Source organism: Gopherus flavomarginatus, chromosome 5 (assembly GCF_025201925.1).
Source record: "Gopherus flavomarginatus isolate rGopFla2 chromosome 5, rGopFla2.mat.asm, whole genome shotgun sequence".
In the NCBI taxonomy this organism is placed as follows: domain Eukaryota; kingdom Metazoa; phylum Chordata; order Testudines; family Testudinidae; genus Gopherus; species Gopherus flavomarginatus.
Window position 1 is genome coordinate 22,841,831 of NC_066621.1, and position 17,795 is coordinate 22,859,625.

Below are 17,795 nucleotides of genomic sequence, written 5' to 3' on the forward strand. Positions count from 1 at the left end.
TGGGTTAAAACAATCGTTGATCTGTAAAATGCATTGCTGTCCGGGTACCAATGCATCTGCAACATCCACTCAGTGCAGTGAACCTCTAGAGTAACTCCCCACGTGGCTTCTCTCTTTCTATTAAGGGGTTTGCTTTTTTAAATTCTGGTAACACCCAACTGAGATCAGGTCCTTCTTGTGGTGGGTGCTGTACATGTAAGATAGTCCCTGCCCCCAGAGAATCTACACTCTCAGGAGAAGACAGGTCCAAGGTGGCAGAGATGAATTATCCTTGTGCTTAGGATAATGTGAAGTTCGTGACCATCAGGTGCATAACTATAGAAACACCATGTACAGAAATAGACCAATCAACCCCCTTGGTTGGACCCACAATGACCAATTTTTCCATTTTTATCAATAAATGGGAACAGCCTGGCTGGTGTGAAAAGTAACCCCTGCTGTTTGCTACCTGTATTCAGTGCCTGCAAGTCTCATCCCACAACCTGCAGCTACAAAACAATTGTTCAAAGTATAGCAACGCATAGTGCAAGTTAGCTGTCACGAATGGCTGCCTGCACGGGCTCTGTCACGGCGCATTGCCAATCTCCCGTCAGGCCAGGGCTTCCAGTGACCTTACTGAGAAGTGTTCAGCCTTGGTGCAAACATTTTAAGCCATTGGATAGTGTCTAAATAGAGACACTCCAGGCTGCCTTTAAAAATAGTGGCCATGATCTGATTATTCTCTTGCAATCGCTGGGGCTTGAGGCTCCATTGTGCTGTGTACCCCGCCAGCCGATCCCTGCCCCAGACATGGTGCAGTTTAACAGCACGGAGGTGTGTTTTGAAGGAAATCTGCCAAGCCCAAAGCCAGTTTTGCACTAGCCCAATGAGCAACTGACAGTCTAGAGTTGTAGCTGGGTTACCAGTCACCACAGGATCTGAACATGCTTTGGGCACCCGGGAATGCTGTACCAGGGAAGGGAGGAGAAAGCCCAGGATTTCTTTTCAAAAAACAAAATCAACATGAAGTGTGAATGTTTACGTTTAGGAAATGCACAAAGCAAAGCCCACCCCTAATATACAACAGCCCCCAGAGTGGGTTCATAATGAGCAGCATACCTAGACTGAGTCATTCTGAGCCCCGACAGCTCCAGCTGCATTCAGGTGCAATCACTGCCTCTTTCTATTCCTTGAATCCAGTTCTTACAAGCCCCTGGGAATTGGCAACTGAGGAAATGATTAACAGTCTTTAAATGGGCCAATGACTCTCCTGTAACCATCCCGCTGGAGGCAGAAAAAGTAACGGCACCACAAAACCTGATCTCCCCTCATCCTTCCTGCAGGGTAAATTTGGGTGCTGAGCCTTGCACTGCAGAGTTAATGGCAGGGGCCTGATCTTCCCACCAAGTCAGATGCTTTTCTGTAATGAGGCCCCTTTCCTGCGTGGCGCGCGACTGTGCTGGAATCTGGCTTTGGGGGCTGGTGTTCAGTGTGGGATACTTTACCCCCTACCAAGCTGGGGCTGTTGGGATTTCTCCTTTATGCAAAGATGGTTTAGTTTGATATCATTAACATCTCCCCACTTTGCACAGCTGCGCTTCCTGTTCTAGACACCAACATTCTAAGATGACAACGTGTCATGACCACATGAGCAAAGCTACTTGATGCACTGGGTTGTGCCAAGCCTCTCTTGGCTAGGAGGGCAGGGGCCTGGAAATTCAACCCCTCAGCAGATGTTGGGGCTAGGAGGGCCCACTTGCTACTTTGGGGGTCCTGCTATGGGTCATACAGAGTCACATCTGGATCCACGTTACACTGTCCTAAGGAGGCCTGAGCTAAATCTGAGTAAAACATCTTCACTCAAAGTAGCCCAGAGAGCGGCTTCGCCAAACTTCAGCCATTCAGGCTGAAATGTCCCTGGCTGGTGATTTTTTTTTGTTGTTGTTTTTTGTTTTGTGTTTTAAGTTTCAGCTAAAATCGTTTCCAAGAAAAGAGTTTCTAAAATGAGACTAAGGAAAAATGGTTTTGCCCATGTGTTTCCATAACACAACAGTGTTCGTTGAGAAGTTCTAGCACTTCTAAGCTTGGGAACAGGAACTTATAATTGACCTTGTGGTTTGCCCTTGTGTCAGGGATGTGCCTTTTGCTCTCACCATGAAAATTTGACCAAGATCAAAGACACCAAATAATCTTTCTCATGCTCATTGGAGACTTGTTCGGAGAATTTCTCTGTCAGACTAAAGAGTCCACCTGCAGTGTGCAAGGTCCAGGGGCAGCCTTATTTCTGCTACTTCCAAAATTCTGAGCACGTGACTTAGCTGCCGTGCTGCTCTCTTAAGGTAGTTTGTGTCTCATCTATAATTAAAGTGAGGAACTGCCATGGGAAGCCCACTAGCAGCTGGTATCGTGTGCGTCATGTGCTCAGCTACGTAAGCTACAGTGAACAATCTCCCCAGGACAACAGGCCTGGTGCTGCTTCATGGCATTGATCTCTGGAATGAATTTCATTTCCTGTGGGGGCTGTACACTGAAACATCATCTCAGCTCCACTGGCTCTCACAGGCCCAGGCAGGAAGTCCTACCACTACGCCTGTCTGGATCAAGAGCTCCATGCGGTGAGTTTGAGCTTGGTTCTCCAGCAGCAGCAGCTATGCAGCCGAGTGGCAGAAACCCCTTTGCAGGCAATGAAGGGGGCTCATGTTCCCCCTTTCTCTAGTTCTTGCTTTTCCCTCTTTGAATTCAGAACTCTCTGGGGTTCTCTCTCTCCCTAACAGAGGCAGGGTTAATGGGAAGGAAGTGCTTTCCGGGGAGAGCAGCTAAGCAGAGTAGCAGGCACTGTATTAAATCATGGATGGAAAGCAGTGGCAAGAGAAATCCTGCCTGGGAAACCTCTTGCAGTTAGTGGAGTGAGAGGGGAAGCTCTGTGATGCAGGGAAGACGTCAGAACCGTCCTCCCCTCTGCCTATTTCTCTGCTCTGGGGTTTCTGCCTGGAGCTGTATTGGCCCCAGAGAACGCCCCAGTCCCTCCATCAGGGCTGTGAGACCCTTTGGTTTGCACATTCACTTTCACCCTGAGCTAATGTCCTGGGCTGCTCCCTGGCCCCATTGACCCTTTATTGCTTCCTGGCTCTAGGCTGCACTTTGTGCAACGTGGGGGGTCTGTTTGGGCCCTGGGGCTGCATGCGCTGTGCCGTTAGCTGAAGCCAGCGTACTACAAGACACAAGTCCTGTACCCGTATCCACACCCCTGCTCGCAGAGGAGAATGTTCAGGTGGCTGTAAGTGCAGCACAGGAAGCTGAGATATTAAATACTCCAGCGAAGTATCTTTTATTCCCCATCAAGAGTCTCCTGAGTGCCTGCTGCCTTCCTCTTGCTGCATCTCATTGGTTCAAGTTACCCGGTGTGGTGAGAGTTGCGATGCGGTTGCCCGCCATTGCTACACATGGCCAGCAGGGGGAGCCCACCCCCTAGCACCAGTGCTCGGTGCACCTGGGAGAGTTGGTTCAACTTGACTCCTGGCTACTTGGGCTTCAGTGAAACCAGGTGCGTGCAGATTCCAGCTCCTGGGGGTCGTGTGTCCCTCTGTGGGTGCCGCACCATGCCGGGGGGGCCCCTGATCTTGCCTGGAGCTGCTGGGTGTTACTGCACTCGGAGTAGCCCATCACCTTCAGCCCCGCACCCTACACACTTTGGTAGCTATAATTTGCTGCAGCGCTAACTGGCTCAGCACACACCCTGCCACTGGGTGGGGGGTTGGGGGGCAGGTGGCCAGGCAACCTGATTTTTCCAACCCCCTTACGGCTGCCCAGACAGACAAGCTCTCAGGACCCTCATTCTGGGATTGCTCCCATCTGCGGAGCCATCTGCGGCCCCACAGCTGCACCCACCCAGCCAGCCAGGGGCAGAGCCTGACTTTTGGGACACTCTGAATGCAGCAAGTGCCAGCTGTTTCCCATCTTACTGCAGCGTTTTTTCAGAGATTCCAAGGCTAGAAGGGACCACTGTGGGCATCCAGCTTGAGGCCCCAGCCATAGGACTTCCCTGAGTTCATTCCTGTTTGAACTGGAGCAGATCCTTTAGAAAACCATCCAGGCCTCTGCAAACTTTGGTAAATTGTTCTGACAGCTCCAAATTTTTGCCTTATTTCCAGTCCGAATGTGTAAGCTGTTTTTTTTTTTTTTTTTACTGTTTCTTTCAAACCTATACAAACCAAACCCAGATCAATCCGTAAAAAGCTCCACGAGCTACTTGTGCATTTGTTACCAGCTCTGTGCCCGCTGTCTTGACCTTGAAAGAAATCTGTAAATCCTCAGAAGTGCTGGGAGGGCCTAGATGGGACACAGGACACGCCTGCTCCTAATATTTTGTCCAGTGTTTACTGGCTGTCAATTTCATTGCCATACCTGACAGCTGGGCGAAGGGGGTGTGTGGAGACGCAGCTGGGTTTGAGCCTGTTCTCTCCTCCAGCCCCTGTTCAGTTCTTTGATTCTCACTTGCTTTCTCGCTCCAGTGCTTGGACAACCATGTTGGAGCAGCAGGGCCCGTGAGACGCATGTTGCAAGGAAAACCCCAGCAAGTGTGAGATTTGCATTCCCACTGGTTTACGCTGCTGTGGGGCCCTGAGCCTACCCTGGCAATCTCAGGGTAGGGGCAGAGCAGCTCCATGCCTCTGGCTGCAGGGCTGAGGCTGCTCCTCATTGCTCCAGGTAGGAGCAGCCCTGTGGGTACCTGGGTCCCAGACATGCTAACACAACAGGGACGCCCAGTTGCTGCTTTTAGCTCATTTCTTTAATAAGGAGACAGACAGTGTTACAAAATAACAGTTTGACAATAGAGACAGAAACAACAGAGTCCACACAAGGAGGGAGGGGGTTGGTGTTAAAAGCAGTTTCCTGCTGGAGTTCAGTGCTGCAGAGACGGGTGCACTGGGGGAGATGCTGGGGGGTTGAGATTGGGAAGATCTCAAGAGTGGGGGGGGGGAGATTTGTATACAGACCCCTCAGGGGGAGGGGAGTGGAAGGAGGGGTCAGGAAGGCAGCACCCCGCCCTGGCCCAGCCTGGTGCTTGAATATCCAGTGTTGAAGGCTGAGATCCTTTTCCTTCCCCAAGGCAGCAGAGCAGAGTCCTGGTGCCTGTTACCCATGGGCCTGTGCTCGGAGGGGCGGGGGGGAAGGGGGGAACAGACACTGGAGTAGGATGTACCCGTTGCCAGCAGGAATTTCTCAGCTTGTTGCAGCCATGCATGCAGGGCATGAATGCCTGAGATGGCCCCCACTCCCTCCCCAGGGTGAGCTGGCTTCTTCTTGCCTACAGCTCCCTCCCCTGCTGCTTGATCCCAAGACCCAGGCCAGTCGCAGCATGCAGGGCAGGGCTGTCCAGCCCTGCGTCCCCTGCTGGGCTCACTCCCGGGCCAAGGACCAGGTCAGTCCTTCGCCTGCTGCAGCCTCGTCCCCTCTGGTTCACCTGTGCTGCAGCAGCAGCAGCCCTCGTTCCCCCTCTCTCCTGCCCAGCGACCTTCCCCCCATTGCTGCAGCTTTAGCCACATCTCCCATGAGCCGCTTCAGAGGGGTGGGGTTGGATTCTCTGCACCCCAGCCCTGGGGGCTGCAATGGGCACACACATCCATGGGTGTGAGGGGCACAGGGGGACATTCTGCTCTTCTCCTCTCAGCTCCTGCATAGCACGAGACAGAGCATCCCTCTTAGGGGAATGTCCAGTCTGGATGGAAGCCTCTTAATACCCCAGGATCCTAGCTCCTCTGTCCCAATGGCTAACAGTGCTCCCTGCTGCGAGTGGGGCTGACGGGTCCCCGGAACAGCCAGCAGCAGCTGTGTGCTTGCAACCCACTCCTCTCTCCCTGGGAGCAGGGAAGGGGACTCGAGAGCTGGTTTAAATGTTACAGCTTAGCCCCACCAATGGCAAGAACTTGAGCAATCTCTATCCCCATGCGGCCCTGCTGGCCAGGGGCTGCACTTGATCCAGAGAGGGGTCACCCTACCCATCCCTGCTCGGACACAGAGTCCAAACTCTGCTCAATTGCCCCAATGCCCCTGGTTGGAGAGCCAGGGTCAGGCTGTGTCAGGAGCAATAGCAGGCCCGATCCCAGTCGCAGGTGGCCAGTAATGCATCAGAGTCTCTTGGCTAGCTGTCCCCTGAAGAAGCTCATGACACAATGGACAGGGCCTTGGGCTGCATCTGACTGGAGACGACTAGCACCGAGGAGCTCAGGCCATGCTTGTCTGCCGAAGGAGCTCCAGCATTTGCTCCCGGCGTGTAACAAAGGGATCCCAGCGCTTCAAACTGTGCCATTCCAAACCCAGCTGTACGGGGCTCCAGCTTGGCTGTAGCTGCAAGCCATGGTGAGGACTAACCTCCAGGCCATGGCAAAGGCTAGCATCCTGAACCAGCCCTCCCCCAGGATGAGGGTTTGGGAGATCCTTAACAAAACACAGGGAGAGACATTACCAAGAGGGGCCAGGAGGGCACAGAGGATCACCTATCGGCCCATCCCACTCGAGGATCCTGGCAGGCCGTGGTCTAATATGGCTTCTAAGTTTGCTTTGACAGTAAAATGCATCAACACAGGACGGGACGCCAAAGCCACAATGTTGCTGCTACCTGGACATGGCATTAATTCAACAAGATACAGTTTTGCATGTATAGATTACAAGACACACATGAAATTATCCCTCATACTGGCTTATTTACCCCTCAAATATTTGTGAATGGATCAGGCATGCTTTGTTCCTTATTTTTTAATTGTTTTTTTTAATTGAAAATAAATGGATATTGTTGAGCCTACTGACTTGGGCAATAAAGATTAGGTTGTTTTTTTTTTATAGGTCTTGCTCTGCCCTCTTGGGTAAAATAAATCCCCTCACGCCACATTTTAAAAATAACTCTGCATCCTGGGTGTGTCCTGCCCAATGGCTGAGGTGTAACAAAGTGTATGGATTCTGCTCTAACCATGCTGCTATTTACATAGTGGTTATCTCTCATGCATTGTTGGCTGTTTGTAGCTAGCTATAGAGTTATGTAACTACATATACAAGAAGGGATTTTGGATGAGGCTCAGATGGCTTGAGTATGTTTGGTGGGGGGGAGAGCTTTTTCCCTTTTAAAAAAAAAAAAGTATTAAGTCACAGTTCCCGCCCTCTCCTCCTGCCCCGCCACCTTTAAACAGTCCAAGTTAAAAATGTGCCAAATTCAATAGCGCAGGACTCGATTGAGGGGGTGCATTGTCCACGGCAGAGGAGTTCATGCCTGACAGAGGCCAGTGGAACAGGGAGCAAAGTGGGAGGGCGAGAGGGTTGGTGGTGTCCCCCCACCCAGCAATTGTGCCCTATGCCAGTCCTAAGCCGGGTGTGTTGAACTTACATTCTGCTCACCCAATTATTCTTTCCTGCTCCCCCCAGTCCACCTTTAGTATCTCTGTAATAATAAACTGAACGCTAGGCAGGCGGTGGTTGGCCACGGGATTAGAGGCTGATTTAAGGACACCACCAATGGAAGTATGTAGGATGGGGCAACAGTCCAAGGCCTGGTGTGAAAGCAGAGCCCGTTGGGTTTACTCTCACGAGTAAATAGTCATCTGCTTGTGTCACAATCACAGAGCTCTGGTGTGTTTACGTCACCTTGGTTCATAAAACTCCCATTAACCTTTCACTTTCTTGGACCAGCTCTGCTTATGGACTGGAGCTGGTGGTAGATCTGTGTCTAGCACAGGCAGATACGCACCCCCCCCCCTTTTCAGAAAGAGAAACACTCCTTAGACCATGCTTGTAACCTGCTGAGGGCTGCTTTGCTCACTTTCCCATCACGCCAAGGCAGCAGGAGCTCTGAGGCAGTCGGGTGCAGCACTTAGATGCTCTGCTGTGGGGAATCGCTGCCTCTGCTCCTTGGACCTCCTGGCCTTTGCCGTTGTGCAGCAGGATGTACGATCAGCAGTGAGGCCGGCTTGTGTTTAAAGCTCATGTACAGAGGGTTCCCTCCTACAGCGATCCCCAGGCACCCTCCACAGCCTCCTGGCTCTTAGAACTGGAACAAACTTAGTTACAGTTAGTAGGACTGCCAGGCTCATGGGTGCATGGAGCTCTCCTGCTGATTAAATATTGACGCGCCAGCAGGACTTTGGGGGGAGGTGCAGTGTACAAATAAAGGATCAATAATTGTCAGAGGGAAAGGGTAGGGTGGAGAGGGGGTTGGGAGTGAAACATTCCCCAATTGTACTAGGGGGGAAGGGGCGTGAAACTGACCACCCCTCTCCCCACAACCTAGACTCTCTGGGCACTGGTGAATTCTACCTCCTGTGAGGTATTCCAAACTCTGTGCCCCTGGCCCCACCAAAGCGTATGGCTCTTGCTTGTCTCACGCTCTTCCTACTCACAAAAATACCATTTCAGCAGCTGTGTGGTGCTGTAGTCTGCTTCTCTACACCACAAGCTGTGGGGCTGGAAAACCAGGGTAGAGGCCAAGGCAGGAGCAGTCCCCCTAGTAAGCTTACTACTGGTGTGGCTAGTCACAACCTTCCCTGGGAAGACACTTCCATAAGCCAAGCCACATTGCCAGGAAAACATACATGGTAATCAGGAAGATTTGCAGGGATACTCCAGAGCTGGCTGTCACGGGGCTGCAGCAAGGTCCTTTGAGGGATATTATGCAAAAGGTCCAGACTAAAACAGGACTGGCCTCACAGAAGAAAAGGAAACCAGTGCATGGATGCACATCAGATGCTATTAGCCAATGCACTGGTTCAACCAAAGCAAAGCCACTAACATTGAAGGCCTCTTAGAGACAGTAAATGGGAAACTGGATTGCTTGGTCTACTCCAGTACAGAGTGGACCGAACTGGGATGGGCTGGTGGGTCCTTCTTGTTACCTCAGGAACCGCTGTAGTAGGGGGCATGATGTGAGCCTGTTTCCATATCAGGTCCAGTCCTGGTCCCTGAAAAGGGGGTTGTGGGCTCAAGACAGTCACTGCTCTTTGGGGAAGAGGGGGAATATGGCCTATATCTGTAGAGGCAAAGGAACTGGACTGGGTTCATCAGCCAGCCGGCCTTGTGGTAAGCAGCAGTTATCGTGGCCTTTGAGGCACCTTTTGGTCCTTGTTTGGAATGGATTCAGACTCTCTCTCTTAGCCGACGTGCTTCCCCTCTTAGCTGTGTATGATGCTGGAAGGGGGTGAGAGAGAGCATCCCACCCCAACTCCCACCCCCAGCCAGCTACTCACCCACCCCACGGGCTTCAGTGACCGAGATTAGCTCAAGGGGTTTCATGGTGAAGCCAGACACTGGCTCTCACCCCGGGTATGCTCCTGGCTGGCATTTAGCAGGCTTCCTGTTAGCCAACAACTCCCCACTGCCCCAGACTTTATAGCAACTCTGGGCCCTGAGACAGGCCCAAATACCCTTTGTCCTCTCTCAGCCCAATGCCTAGTTAACACTATGACATGGGACCACTTCAAGAGGGAAGAGCGTGAGCACCAGAGCCTCAAGGCCTGGCTTCCCCTAGGGTTAGGCTTGGCCCTGGACCATGGGAGAGCCACGTTTGAGGCTGACTCAGATTTGATGGCAGCTTTTGCTGGAGCATCCCGGCCTCTATTGGAGGGGTGGTGCTGCCTGGTGTGAAAAGATGGGGGCATGGTCTGGTTTGTGCCAGGAAGCAAAGCCCTGCAGGCACACGCTCCCATGTAAGAATGCTGCCCAGGCTCAGGCAGTCTAGACAAGTTCATAGACATATAGCTAGGTAGGGACTTAAACCTGACACTCATACAGCCCAGTTGAGGGCCACTACTACTGGGCTAGAAAGTCAACTGCTTGGGCTGGATCTCTGGCCCAGTGTCAATGGGAGAGATTGACAGTGCTCAGCTAGGCAATGCTCTCTGGCCCGGTGGCTTGGGGTAGGACCCAAGCAGGAGTGTGGGAGATCCTGGTCCCAGTGCCCTACTCCCCACTGGCAGAGTTTATAGCCACAACATTTCTATGAGGCAGCTGTGTTTTGGGCACAGACGACATTCTCTAAAGCGACCCCCCCTGGTTTGAGATGCTCACTGCCTCCACAGCACTCAGCGGGCACCCTAGCAAACTTCCACCCTGACCCTGCCTGGTAAATCACCTAACCACAGGGCTAGCGAGGGACTCCAATACAGCTCCCTTGTGTCTCTGTGTAGCCCAATACCTAGTGAATTAATTATAACTATAAAGTGGAACAACTTCACCAGGGGAGATTATGACCTGCCTGCCATGAGTTCTCCTGTAGCCTTCTGGTTATGCTCTGCAGCTAGGATCTAGGCAATCCTGGTTTGAGGCTGCCTTCTGACACAGAAGGAGCAGGTTTGGTTTTACTTTTGATTACATATTAATGGGCCCACATGCCAGGGATTGACCCCCACCCCACTCCCAAAGAGGTGGGAGATTCCTATTTAAACCTCCTCCCTCTCCCACGAAGACAATGGCTCCTGCAAAGGAGATGGGATTTAAACAAAGACACCCCACCCCCCACCCCCAGTCACCTGGGAGAGAGGAAATCCCTGTCCAAACCTCTTCTTAGGGGGCCGAGGGGAGACTGGCACTAGGCTCACCCACAACCCAGGCAAGTACCCTAACCACTGGACCATAGCGCGATCCTAACCCTTGGCTGGGCCCACCTAATACTTACTGAAAGTGGCCTAGTGTCAACGGGCAAGGACAAGGGTAAGAGCATGTAACCGACTCTTCCTCTCAGCAAGCAGAGGCAGGAACTAACCCAGCATGTCCAACATCTCAGGGGCTGGCCCAGACCCCTGAGCTAGAGGCAGCTTCTGACTTTGCTGGGCCCCAATAACAGTTAATTAAAGTGGAACAGCTTCAACCGGAAGGCTAGAGTGAGCTCTCTCGTCACATCGCAGCTCCATCGCCATATTTGAGCAGCTCACTGCATGGCTCACATGCAGCCATATGGGTGGACACACTGGGAGAGATTTGCACCTGCCTCACTAACACTCCAGCTCCAGCCTCTCAATTCGAGTTCTGAAGACCTTGTACTTTAAACCCTCCTCTTGGACGTATCTGGCTCTGGACACTTTTAGGTCATGCATCTTCAGAAGATGTACAGTAGTGCAACGCGTGATGGGACATGTATGCAAATCCTCCCAAAGCTGCTTGCATTTAAGACGTCGTTTAGCCTACACGGATGGCTTTAAGCAATCATTTTGGTAAATCAACCTCGATTCTACCTGATTGGGTGGGCCTGTCTCAAGTCCAGCTGCTACTGTAAGCCTGCCTCGCAGTGGTCGTTTGCATAAATATCCCATGATGCTGTTTTTCAAAACCAAGACTCTCTTGTGCTCTGTCCTGCACTGAGATTGGAATTGTGAACATTCAGTTATCAAAGACATGCACCCACAGTATAACCGCACCCCTTCTTTGGCAATCACACGGGGGGCTGCAAGGTTCAATACCCTACCTAGCTCAGGGTCTGTATGCCCAGCAATGCACCTGTCGCACCAGAATAAATTAAACCTTAAGATGTTCGATGGAGCCTTGGACGTTCCAGTCCCAACGAGGCTGCTCTCTCACTTCTCTGGGTGGCTGATGGGAGTCAAAGCAGTCATACGAAGGTGCCCAGATGTTCATTACAGCTCTTCTCCACTGACCCGCCTAGTCCAGCTGTACGTATCCCCAAAGCAAGCACAGTGTATCTGGTCAACTCACATTTTCAGGCTCAGCTGTCACCTTAGCACAATGTTTGAAGGTCCCAGTGTAAAACTGAAGAGAAAGGAAGACGATGCCCTGCCACGGCCTGGCGCCTCTGGGACCCGCGGCAGAAGCTGGCTTTACGCTTTCAAAGAACAGCATGTAGAAACGATGAGACATGCAGCGGAAGGAAGCGACTTTGCAGAATGAAAAGACCCATCCCTGTCTTTAACCATTTCCCCTGACAGTGCTCAGGACTGCCTGGAAACCCTTCCACAGTCGCCAAACGGTAGTGCAGCTTAAAACAAAATGGAAGCAAAAACCAAAGGTTACATAACTGAGGTATTGATAGCTCTGGGGCGCTTAGAATGTCCGTAGGTTATGCTGGGCTATGGAGCTTCCTATTTGTTCTTCCCGAGCGATGCGTCCACCTCCTCTTCCGGCTTCAGGGAGTGCCACTGGGCGATGGGCCGCCTGGGGTTAGCCAGCATGTCGGACCAATGCCGCAGCTCCGTGCCACTGGCTTTGGAACCAACAAATACTTTGCCGATGGCTTCGTTCTTCCCCAGCTTGTCGTAATCCAGGACGGTGATCACCACCTGCACTTTCTGGGGTACACAGAAACACTGTGTTATTACCAACATTGCAACTGCAAAATGGCCTGATGCCACTGAGAAGCCAGTGGGAATCTATTGTAGACAAGCTTCCCCTGCAGCTGGGAGATGGGTACCAGCCTGGCCAATGATGCCTGATGGATCTGAGCACCTGTTCCCATAGGAACCATGTTCCCAGCTCCCCCAGGCAGCTAGTCAAAGCTCATCCTGTATCTTCAGACAGCTCTCCCTTCTCATTTTAGGGGCAATGGATATTAAAGGGGCAGGTCTGTCCTGAAAATGAGCTATGTAATATTGACAGACATCTGCTCCCCATGTCCGAGTTTAGCTTCTGAAGCAAGTTCTTCTTCTTCCTCGAGCTAGGCAGAGCCAATGCAGCTAAGGGCTTATCCACACCCAAATGTTGCACCATTTTAACTCCACTGGTACAGTTAAAGTGGTACAACCGCCCTAGCATGGATGCCGTAATAACAGCATAAAGGTGCTAATACCAGCATCGCTAAACCCATAGGCTGGATGAAGGCACCTTTATACCGGAGTAACTGCACCCATCCTATTTCAGTAAAAAAAATAAATAATCGCCCCCACCGACCAGCAGAGTTATACCAGGCCACAAGCTGGTGGAGGACAGGCCTGAGTTCCCCTTGGTTACACTCTGCACACCATTAAAGGTAACATGGCTGCAGCAGGGAAGGTAGTCACCGAGGTCAGACCATGATGGGGCCAGGGCTGTGCTGTGGGCAGGGGCAGTGCATGAAGGGGATGGGGCTGTGTAGGGGTCACTAGTAAAGGGCCTGGTGCTGTTACAGGGCCAGACCCGCATGGGGGCTGCCGAGGGCAGAGTGCAATGGGCACAGTGGTCTCCAAGGGCAGCAGATGAAAAGACCAGGGCCACGTGGGGGTCACCAAGGGCAGTGGGGATGGGGGGTCACCAAGGGTCACTGAGGGCAGTGGGGATGGAGGGTCACCAATGGCCTCATTTGCCCAGAAGAGCCTTTCATTACAGGCGATGAAGCAAGAGGCAAAAAGGACCCAGCTTGACTTGCTTAGGGTCCTAAATATACATGTACGTGCTTAGCTTTAGGTCCCTCCTTTGAGCCCTTTGGCCTCAGATCCCACGCTTGGGGGTTTGCAAGGCTGGCAGGCCTGGAGAAAACCCAACTTTCTGCGTGGAACCTGGGCAGGTCGGCCCTGGAGCAGCTGAGAGACAATAGCACAGGACCTCTAGTCTAGCCATGCTTTGAGCAGCACCCGTGTCTTTGTCTCACTAGCTCTGCTCCTCCGCCCTCTGGTTGCCGTTAGCACAGGTTATTTCTGAAGGTGGTGATGGATCTTACTGGTGGGAGTAACCCTTGCTGCAGGGGCCTGAGGACTAGTCATTGTAATTTGCAACAAAGGGGTTCATTTGCAGAGATATGGAGCAGCCACAACTTCGGCCAAGGCCAATGGGAGCTCCAGGCGCCCAGTGACTCTGACATTCAGGCCCCAGTGATATTGGTAGCATATGCCCAGCATAGATCCTGGCTTTCTGTGCTGCCTCTTGTGTTCAAAGCATCCACCCTCATCACAGAGCAGGGACACGTCAGTCTGGAGGAGCTGAGCTCCTGCTCAGAACTAGCATGTATGAAATGCTGGCTCCCATCTCTCCATCTCCTCTGCATCTCAGGGGGTGGATGTGTCTAGAGAGGGGTGGGCAAACTTTTTGGCCTGAGGGCCATATCGGGTTTCTAAAATTGTATGGAGGGCCGGTTAGTGGAGGCTGTGCCTCCCCAAACAGCCAGGCCTGGCCTGGCCCTGCCCCCTATCCGAACCCCCAACCCCCTGGGACTCCTGCCCCATACACCCCTCCCTGTCCCCTGACCGCCCCCCGCCACACAATCCAACCCCCTTCTCATTCCTGATGCCCCCCACCCCGGGACCCCTGCCCCATCCAACCACCCCTTCTCCCTGTCCCCGACCACCCCCAGAACCCCTGCTCCTGACTGCCCCCCTGCCATCCCATCTAACCCCCCCTTTCCTGACTGCCCCCCTGGGACCCCTACCCCCATTCAAGCCCCCTGTTCCCTGCCCTCTGACTGCACCAACTCCTATCCACATCCACACCCCCTGACCACCACCCCAAACTCCCCTGCCCTCTATCCAACCCACCCTGCTCCCTGCCCCTTTACTGTGCTGCCTGGAGCACTGGTGGCTAGCGGCGCTATAGCTATGCCACCCAGAGCACAAGGACAGGCAGCCACGGCGCCTGGCTGGAGCCAGCCACACCACCACGCAGCACAGAGAACCAGGTCAGGCCGCGGCTCTGCAAGAGCATTGAACCTGTGGCAAGGCGAGCTGAGGCTGTGGGGGAGGGGCCAGGGCCCAGCAGGAGGGTCCTGTGGGCCATAGTTTGCCCACCTCTGGTCTAGATCATCTGAAGGCCTGGGTGGTCACTTTATATGGGTGGATGTCATGGGGGGAAGGGTCTGATCCCTCCAATCAGAGGATCCCAACTCAGTCATGTGAGTTATCACACACCCCATCTCTATGCCCCACCCCAAACCTCCCAAGACAAGAATTTCGGCTCAGGAACCTGTATCTGCTCAAAGGGGATCTCGAAGCTGAAGGACTCATTGAAGTAAGGGTTCAGGGTCTTCTTCTTCACAGTGGTCTTCTTCTTCTTCAGTCTCTTGCCATTCTGCATCAGGTGGATCTTCACATAGGGATCTGCAGGGAGAGCCCAAAGCAGGAGAGGTCAGAGCCAGCCCTACCTGTGGCCATACAGGAGAGGGCAGGGTAGCCAGGCTGGATTTATCTGTGACACGGGGGTATGAGCTGGCAGAGTGCATCATGCAATGTAGCGACCTGCTGTCAAATCAGGAGTGGGCAGGAACAATAAGCAGATTCCATTTCTCTATCTGGCTACCGTTAAGTATCTACATGGGGGGAGGATACCTGAGAGCACAGGGCTCTTCAATCTAGCAGACAGCTCGGATCCTGCCAGGAAGACAAGCAGCCGTGATGGGAGCCGTTACCTGTCGCAGCTGCTCCTGAACAACCACTTGGGCTTGATTCCTGTGTCTCAGGAACTCCTAGACCCCAGAGTGAGCCGTGTCCACGTTCCTTTGCACTGTGGTTAGTGCATACACAGGCAATGGGGAGCCCAGCCCCACAGAAAGTCAAAGGGCATATTGGGAGCAAGACCCGCTCCTTCCCTTGGGGCTGGGGGGGCAGCCACCCCCAGAGGTGATGGCCTCAAGACAATAAGATGAAGGCTACTGGAGCACTGTTTTGCAGAGGGAACTCTCTGACCCTCTGTTCCTAAAGGTCATGCTTCAAGCCAGTTGCTTGCAGGCGCCAGGGAGGAATCCCCCCCCCTCCCCAATGTATGTGGGGGAGTGGTCTCCGTCCTTTGAAGCAGCAAGGGTGGCCACGGCTGGAGACGGCACAATGGGTGGGGTGAGCCAGGGCTCTGAGCTGGCATTGATCATTCTCTCTCTCAGGTGCTTGACTGCAGTGTGTGGGTCACTTGCCAGGATTATCTGGGTCTCTCTCACATAATCGGCTCCCTACCATTGAAGGGGCCTCGTGCACTGGTGCACCTCAGACCCTCCTGTTCTCTGTCAGTGGCACAACAGTCTGGTTTCCTCTGGGCTGGAACACTTGGAGCTAATTTCGGTTGTTGGGTTTAAGGTGCGGGTGCTGGGTGGTCTGTGAGCTACAGGAGCTCAGACTATATGATCTGTGTGGTCCCTTCTGGCTTTAAGTTGTATGACTCCATAACTCCACCAGACACAGCACTCAGCACTTGAGTTTCTGATTTAAAGGTGCTGAGCCCTGGGCAGGAATTCTGCCTGGGGCAGGGAGGGGTTAGTCAGCAGCAGGATTGGGCTGGTGTGCTGGCTCAGGAGCACCATCTGGTGCGGCAAAGTGGCTCTGCTCTTACCTGAGAGACCCCCGACGTCCATCTTTTTCAGGTTCTTGGCTTCCAGGATGCAGACGGTGAGTTTCCCGGCAGTGGGCACGTACCGTAGCGAGATACAGATATCTCCCAGCTTCTCTGGCTGTGGAGCAAGGGGGAAAGCAGAGGTCAGTGCTTTTTCATGCCCTGGTATCCTAGGATATTTGCACTCAGAATCAATCCCTTGGGAAACCAGGAGGAGATCCAAGAACCCCTTCACCCATTGAGCTAGCCCCTGCATTGGACACCACACTGCATCGCTGGTGCAGGCCAGCAGGAGGTCCATGACAGTGCCAGTCCCCAGCTGGTGGGAGAGGCCAAATCAATTCTAGCAGTTTTTACCAGATTTAAGGCAGGACTTTGGCACAAGGAAGACACCTTGCCGTGGACAGCGGGACCTGAGTTCTCTGCAGGTCTCAGAGCCCATGTTAAATTGGGGTTTCTCCCCATTACAGGGCCTCTCAGCTCAACATGAACTGACACCCAGAGTAGCATTTACCAGCTCCTGCGGTCAGACCACTGTACCAACAGTGCTGAGTGCAGTCTCGCAACTCTTCCCGTGAGGTCACTATCATTAATCCCACTGTGCAACTGGGGAAACCAAGGCACAGAGGGGTGGTAACATGGCAAAGTCAGACCTAAAACCCAATTCTGCTGACTGCCAGGCACATCACCCCACCACTTCTTTCTTCCTTAGCATTCATCAATGGAGCCTCCCATTTCCTGGGAGGTCTATAAGCATTATACCGACAGCGAGGCTAAGTGACTTCCCAAGGTCACACACCATGGCACTGGCGGACCTGGCAATAGAGTCCTAACATGTAGCTGTGAGACCCTTCTCCCTGACCCCAGGACCTTTGTCCCTTGCTCCCACCAGTAACCCACTCTCCTGCAGGTTATCAATCTCCCATTGCAGGATGGATCCTCTTTCTCCCCTCCATCTCCCCCCAGTACTTGCCTGCAAAGGCAACTCTTATAAGGGCCTTGAAAGCACAGCCCACCCTTGAGGCTCAGCGGCTGCCTGATGAGCCCAAATCCTGACACTTTGCAGCACATTTTCTGAACCCACCTCCTGCTGGCCAGACACCACCCTCCCCTCAACTTGCCCTCCCATCTCACCTCCTCCTTCTCGCCGCCCTGCAGGTCTCTCCACTCCTCAATGGGCTGGCCCAGGTCCACTGTGTTCATGGGTACCTTGACCTCCCCAATGATGTCGTGCTTGGAGAAGCGATCAAAGTCGTAGATGGCCATCACCAAGGTTTTCCCACCCAGCTCTTGGTAGGGAACCTGTTATGAAGAAGGACCCTTGCAAACCATTGCCATAGCCACATGGGGCCTGGTGTAAGGAAGGATCTGATTGGCTGATGAAGGATCCGACAAGCACTCATGCACCGCAGTGACTCAGGCTGGGACCTCTTCACCGGTTCTTGCAATGAGGGGCCAGAATTGCTGTGTCAGCAATAGCAACGCTCAGCCACCCAGCTGCACATGTGGTGCAGATCAAGCGCTCTGGTCAGTACTTATAACTTTGCAATCTGGGCAACTGCTTTGGTTCTCATTCAACATGCTGGTAAATTATTTACTGGGGG

At 53.0% G+C, this 17,795-nt stretch overlaps 2 protein-coding genes across 8 annotated transcripts in view; one reads left to right on the top strand and one right to left on the bottom strand.

The window, feature by feature from the left end:
* Positions 1-17,795, top strand: part of PPP1R12B (protein phosphatase 1 regulatory subunit 12B) — a 602,395-nt gene that overhangs the window by 165,289 nt on the left and 419,311 nt on the right. The gene's annotated exons all lie outside the window — the stretch shown is intronic.
* The window catches only part of SYT2 (synaptotagmin 2), a 204,840-nt gene continuing 196,241 nt past the window's right edge, over positions 9,197-17,795 (bottom strand). For all 5 annotated transcript variants that reach the window (XM_050956303.1, XM_050956304.1, XM_050956306.1 and 2 more), the window contains 4 exons: positions 17,326-17,493; positions 16,192-16,309; positions 14,839-14,972; positions 9,197-12,260 (listed from right to left, as the gene is read on the bottom strand). In XM_050956303.1, coding sequence (XP_050812260.1) covers positions 12,054-12,260; positions 14,839-14,972; positions 16,192-16,309; positions 17,326-17,493 — 627 coding nt within the window. In that variant the 3' untranslated portion in view covers positions 9,197-12,053. The remainder of the gene's footprint in view (positions 12,261-14,838; positions 14,973-16,191; positions 16,310-17,325; positions 17,494-17,795) is intronic.